General features: G+C 32.6%; 1 protein-coding gene across 2 annotated transcripts in view; it reads right to left on the bottom strand.

The window, feature by feature from the left end:
* The window catches only part of LOC149806872 (uncharacterized), a 38722-nt gene extending 32380 nt beyond the window's left edge, over positions 1–6342 (bottom strand). The window contains exons 1-2 of one of the 2 annotated variants that reach the window (XM_089931281.1): positions 6258–6342; positions 6019–6069 (exon numbers count right to left, since the gene is read on the bottom strand). In XM_089931281.1, coding sequence (XP_089787407.1) covers positions 6019–6031 — 13 coding nt within the window. In that variant the 5' untranslated portion in view covers positions 6032–6069; positions 6258–6342. The remainder of the gene's footprint in view (positions 1–6018; positions 6070–6257) is intronic. The other variant, XM_089931282.1, reaches the window with a different exon arrangement.
* Positions 6343–7166: the final 824 nt, after the last annotated feature.

Raw genomic sequence — 7166 nt, 5'->3', positions numbered from 1 at the left:
TCTTTTACCATCAATTCTTAGTGCTATATAAAGAATAGGACATGCAAAGTTGGAAAAAAATTAAATACCAAGGACTAAAATAATGAACGGTTAATCGGTATTGCATTTAAGCAATTGCAACAGAGAAAAACTGATAAGGGAAATGGCAAACGTTCATTCCGGAGATATAAAGTGTGCATAAGATCAAAATGTTATCACAGAGTAGCACACAGTGCTGAAATGGCAATGAAGCTACAAAATGTTATCACAGAGTAGCACACAGTGCTGAAATGGCAATGAAGCTATTGATATTTGGCAAGTATAATTCGACTCAGATGAAGACATTATGACAAATTCCATGACTATATACCAAAATCATACGTGAAATTAGATTATGCTGCTGGTGGCGAAAGTATGTTTTGGTAAATCTGGGGTGTTTTAAAAATGGGTAGTATTATTGGATATAACACTAATATTCGTTTAAATTTAAATTAAACCCTATTATTAATACAGATACAGTTTAAAAAGCTATTCCACGGGCAAACAAAGAATACGCGACATTAGAAAAAAAATATAACAGTATAAACATAAAGGCAAAGTGAGCAAAGGATATGTGGAGGAGATGGATTATATATATGACGGTCCTATCTTAATATCTACCTGTCGATCCTTCAGATGATACGTGACAATCATGAAGTTGCGCAACGAAGCGTACGTGTGATAAGGTCCAATTTTGAAATACCAAGAAAAAAATACTGTCCATTAAAAAATCGATCATCTATGTTGATGATAATGGTGGTCATAGTTGTTATAGTGTACTTGCTGAAATAGTTTGTGATTTTTGGCCTACTGCGCAGGAGAAGAGCAAGATTCATCAATAGTAATTAGATTCGCCCATTTGTATCCCTTTGAAGCCATGTGCTTGTCTTTGATCACATATACAACAACAAGAGCCCACAAAAACATACAAACAACGGCATTGCAAGTAAAATAGCATGTTTAGAAAGGAGAGAAACAATTGGTTATTCTCCTAAGAAAGCAGCTTGTTGCATATAAATTATTCCAAGCAATTTGAATGGTACTTTTCACTAAATCAAACAAGCAATTACCTATTTTTATTATGCCTTTTTCAGTTTTGTCATGCCTCCTATGGATCAATACCTTCTCCACTACCAGAAATTGACCTTTCTCGGTGTTATCAGTAGACTGAACTACAGATAATACAGCCTATTGCAATGTATATGGGAGACATTGTCACACTCTTGTCGTTACATAGCTGTTTCTTTCTTTCTGACAATTTGTTTAACTTCGTAATAATCTTTTAAACACTGTCTGTGATAATCTTCTCTCCAAAGGAGCTAGAAGTTCAACTAATTGTGATTTCTAATTTTCAACGTTTGCTAAATAGCTCTATTTGATCATACTGTTTCTTTTCTGATTTCTTTGCTGATTGACTTATAAATAAATACTTAATATTTGGAAATTATGTAGAGTCCATTTTTCAACTTTCGTTGCTTTTCAAATCGAAGACCGTGAAGATCAAAGAAAACAAGGTTCGCAAAACTGCTGAAAATGTTGCTTCATAAACGCCGAAATATCTATACAGGCTTTACATTTGCAGACAACATAACAAAATATTCACATGAGTTTAAGAAAACAAAGATAAACGTTCAAAGATATAACAAGAAAATAATCTAAAATGTCGAAGACTGTGCAAAACTTAATGCTTCATGATGAAAGGAACTATACAAGTTTAATACAGCACGATGAATTATTTGATAGGTGGTGGAGTCGCTGTTTGGGTACCTTATTTGTTTTTCCAAAGGCAATGTTGTTTCTGCTTTTAAAGCTGAAGAAATGGAAAAACCTGTACAAAACATTTGTTAGAGACAAACAAAATTAACAAACATACGAGACTACTAGCTTCAGCTTTACATGTCTTTGCTTGAATACAATGGCAAAGCTTGCTCTTTGTACAAACCAAATCCAGAAATAGTTTACTTTTGTCAGATTATAAATATCGTGAATTTGATTTACTGGCAGAGGGCTAGCAAAACATGCAACCTTATTAACTCTGCTTACCATACTGCACATAACCTTGCTCTCATTGCTGTACACAGCGTGTGCCTAAATACTTTTTTCAGATGACAAAAGGTGTTGAGCATATATAATGAGATCATATAAAATTATTTATTCCATTTTCACTTAGTCAATATATATTTTTATCTTGCAAACTTTTAATGCAAAGATTAAAAGATAAAACTGACGTTGTAATATGTTTTGACATATTTAAACATATACTTTGTGACAAACGTCAATTTAAACAAAACAGGATAAACACACTTTACCATGCAAAGTTAGACTCTGCTCTTGCAATTGCATTTTGGAAAAGCTACTGAAGTTTAGAATTGATTGATATTCAAGAATTTGTAAAGCTAATTATTCCAGCTTATTAAAGTAAGTTTACAGTTTAATAACGGTCAACAGATTGACTTTTAAACGATGAAGTGTTACTCAATTCATGAGTACCTCTGATTCTAAGGACCGGATTTCTAAATTCAAAAGTAAACCCATTAACATTCCTAAGGCAAGGTAAAGGCCATCAATTTCGTTAATATACAAATAAATAAGTGTCATGGATAAAACACCTCCCTAATATACATTACCGATACATAAAGTTCATAATTTTAGACTGCAAACATTAACTGGGTTGAACATGGTTGGGTTAAAGAGATCGAACACTTAAGATGTAAGAAAAAGAAATACGAAGCACCATACAAAATTTAGAAGTGGGAATGGCTTAGAAAGAATTTAATATCACGTGGTATGGGAACATTATATGATGGGTTAGTTTCTGCAGGAATAGCTACTGGTGTAATTGTTCTTTTGGCTCTTGAACGGCTTGGCGCAGCATTATTAGTTTTCCTGCAACAAGTTCCAGGTAAATAAATATTTAGAATACAAGTTTAAAGCATGACGAAATTACGGATTTCTGCCATTAATAAGTTCAGCGGGATTGAAGACATGATAAGCAAATTGATCATGTCAATGAAATCAACAGCAATGACTTTATTATAATCATCATTAGCGAGTGCAAGATAGATTCAACAAAGGCAATCAGGAAAAATACAGATATCCAGTACTTAAAGAAATTAAAGAATATGCGTTGTAAACAATGGAAGAAATTGAAACATTTACTACAGGAAGTGCTCTTGAGATTTACAAAATTCTGATGAACTGAGAAACAATATCGTTTACTTGACGAATAACAAATAAACCAAGAAATATCTTAAATCATAATGGTTTCTATTAAATATCATGGAAATAAACACAGAAGGAATGACTACAATGGTAACAACGAATACACGATAGATGTTTGATGTTTGAAACAAAACTCAGATGTTAAAATCGCTCATAGAAACAATTTCACAATGTACATCATCGACGGCAACAATAAATTGTCAATTCTTTTTCTATGCGTTGCGCTTGTCAGTTACTGTTGCTGTAATAACTAGAGCTGGGTACCACGAAACATTGTTAACTGTGGTATACCTAGGTATTATACCGCGATACGTACAACAGAATATGTTATGTTCTGGTGCAGGAACTGAGATTTTATTTTAAATTTACGTCGGTTAAAAGCTGGAACAAGATATCGTAGGTTGATTTATAGCAAAATATCACCAAGTTATAGCTATTTTATTATTTTAAATAAAATTAATTATTTTGCGATAAAAGAAGATAGCTCAGTTCATAAGAAAATCGCAGCAACCACCGTCCGAAAATTGAATGATTAGTACATTATATTACGGGTCAATGCTCTTAAAATAAGTAACAGAGAAGAGCGAAAAGCAACAAGCTTAATAAATTTCAACAAATAATATATTTCCCATTAATATAAAGTGAAAATAAATTAAAATAAAACTTACTTTAATGCGAATCAAATCTCAGAATAATTCTAGAATTACAGGCACAAGTTCTAATAATTTAAAGTTCTGAATGAACAATAGTATAAATCCAAATGATATCCAAAGCTGGAGGTGTTGGTGTGCCTGTGACAGTCTGTATTGTGTTGTTGTACCAACAGCCTTTTGTTGAAACACCGTGAGATAGTTCTACCCCTCTATTTTTCCAGAAAAAATAATCATTTGAACTAAATAATTTTTAAAGATAAATTTCCAATCCAATAGAACTTCTGGACACAACAATAATACAAATTGATTCTGCTAGATTTTAAGCACGAATGAATTTTTTTCCAGTAACAAGAGTATACAGTCTTCTACTTGACATCAGGTCACAATCAGTAACTTCTAAAAAACCAAAAACATTATCCAATGGAAAATAACCTTCTAGAAGATTCATAATCTTTACAATATAAAATCTTAGTTATAATTAGAAATCTACAATTAAAATTGTAATATATAACCCGGGCAATGTCAGGTTCGCCAGGTAAATTGTAGGGGAATTCCAATAACTTTGACCAAGACCGAAATAAAGATATTTACTTCTATTAATAATGATCCTGATATTAAACCCATACACACAGGGAATGATTTAGCTATGTATTAGTTGTTTATATACTAAAAAATTTAAAAAATCAATAATTCAGGTCAGGTATAAAATAAACTTGATTTTGGACACGGTTAGGTCCGATATACAATGTTACATTACAATAGCATATATGCAATTTTAAATAAAACAACCTAACTATCAAACAATGCAAATTAAATATACATAACAATTATAATCGATGACTACACTGTGCCTGTGTTAATTGTTACATAAGTTGTCATCTAAAAATCTGTATCTAAAACGAGATGATTAAGTTTTCACTATATCTGATACACTGCAAAAGAAATTGTTCTGTCATCAGAGTTGTTCTTGAAAAGAATAGCAAGTGCTGACACTGAAACCTGAAATTTATTAGCTATATTATTGAAATAATAAGAGGGAAACTGTTAAGTTGGATGTCAACACCCGGGCAAGATAATTATCAGAGAGTCTCAGAAATGATAAAGCACATTGACTCAACAACTGAAAATATATTTAGTGACTTGAAGAATTACTTAAATTTTAAACAGAAACAACAATTGCTGTCCTGAAAATCAAAGGATAATTCGCAGTCTTACAAAGCAGTATATTGACTTTACATATTAAACATACTAAGTAGCTAACAAATGACATCTGCACCCCACCCCCAGGTTCTGATAATTGGGATTTGGCCCAAATATCATTCAACACAAGCCATTTGGCCAGCCAGTTGGCGTACATGACATTTGTCAAACTGATCATAAAAGGCTCATCAATATAATTATATTTGTAATATTTAATATTAATTTCTCACAAAACACAACTTTATTTTATTAAAACAAATATTTGTTACGGTTGTTTTGTTATGTAAAATGAAAGCAAGCTGGTAATATCACATAATTCCTAACAAGATTACTCGAGAATTTCCGTACATTCCTTACTTACGGAAACTACTGAAGTATAGGGGAAAAGTACTGTGGTACGGAAAAAATACTGCGGTACACCGGTATGCGGGCAATAGCGCGCACCTCTAGTAAAAACACCTGTTTCATTTCAGGCGATATTTCAGCATTCCATGTGCTTCCTTTAAGACTAGCTTAGCCGATTGTCTTCATAGTATATCTGATCTATACATTCAAGAGCAATGTAATTTTTGGGCATTTTGTATTGGTCTTGTAGTGAGTCATTAACTGAATGCAATACCCCTATTATGGTTATAATTTGCAGTGTTAATTCAGTAAGTTACTAATTTGTCTACAATTCACAAAATGTGCTCTACTAATCACTAAAAGATTGATTTATATTGAAGCAGTTCTTATGGTGTCTTTTACACAGAATAACAAAGTCACGCTTTACTTTATTAGTTTCTAAAATATACTTAAATCTAAATCACTAAATATATCGTCTTGGTTTTAGTTTTGTCTTTTTTCTTTAAAGTATTATTACTATACAGTATGTATCTTATGACGCGTGCTTTAAAAGAGAGTAAAAATTATAAGATACTCTTACAAGTCGACGTCATCTTGCCCTGGAGAGTTGCTTCACATCAAAAGGCCTTCTCTGAAAATAGTTTTATGTGAACTATATTAAAATGGAACTTACAGCGAAATACTTATATGGACAAAATATCTGTTAAAGCAGAATTAATTTGTGAAATTTTTTATCACTTGAATGTTGTCTTAACTTAAAAAGACCTGTATATATGACAGCAAAGATTCTTGTATATATATGCTTATCTATGTACTTACCTATCTCAAAGCAACTGATTTCTTATATGAAAAAGTGATACTTACTACAGTCCTATTCTTACCAAGAAGCTTTCCTGAATGTTATCTCGAACATGTCACATGTGTACGTCGTGACTTATCTATTAAGGTTGCCGTACCAAATTAGTACATAACATGCCTACGTATCAGCATTGACACTAGTACACTATATCTTTAATACTAGCAACCCGAGATTTCGGTTTCTTCAACTCATAAATACCATTTGACACGACTCAGAGCTTCAATTATATCGTGTGCTTTTTGTGTACGTGGACTCTGCAAGAGGTTGGAGATATTTTATATTTCTTTGTTGGTGCCAAATTACTAGATAAGCCCCTCCCGCTCCCAACCCGCTCTCGCTCTGTGTAGAAATTCAGACTTAAGTCTCGGCCTGTTTCAAGTATAGATGCTAAGCTCCTTTTCATATTGGCTACTTATTTCATTTTTCTTACCCTTGCCTCCACATAAAAGAACTCATAGAAACAATGCCAAAACAATTTCCTTTTAGTAGGCAACACGTGATAACCCGTATTCGGCCGAGTTGTACTTCATTCGATCTTGACCGTGACACAAAGAAATACCGCCTGGTGTATCTTGTCGATAGATCGAATGCAATACAACGCGTAATTTCATCGGTCGAATGCCATTTTTCTGTTCAGTCGAGTGCGAATGCTGCTAATTTTGCATTCAATCCGTGAATCGGTTTTATTCGTTTTCGTACCGTCCAGTTGATATCCTGGAGATGGGATCTAAAAGTCACGACCCGAAACGGACAAAAAATCGAAAAGTTCAAAAGTTCAAAATAAGAAATAAAAAACAAACATGAATACACTTAGATTTGTGATCAAAGTTATACACCGTAAATTTGAAATTGTAATTACTATGTGTTAT

This window comes from Sinohyriopsis cumingii, chromosome 1, assembly GCF_028554795.1.
Source record: "Sinohyriopsis cumingii isolate HCF-2022 chromosome 1, ASM2855479v2, whole genome shotgun sequence".
Taxonomy (NCBI): domain Eukaryota; kingdom Metazoa; phylum Mollusca; class Bivalvia; order Unionida; family Unionidae; genus Sinohyriopsis; species Sinohyriopsis cumingii.
Note: the sequence above shows the minus strand (reverse complement) of the source record. Positions and strands in the feature narration are given on the sequence as shown.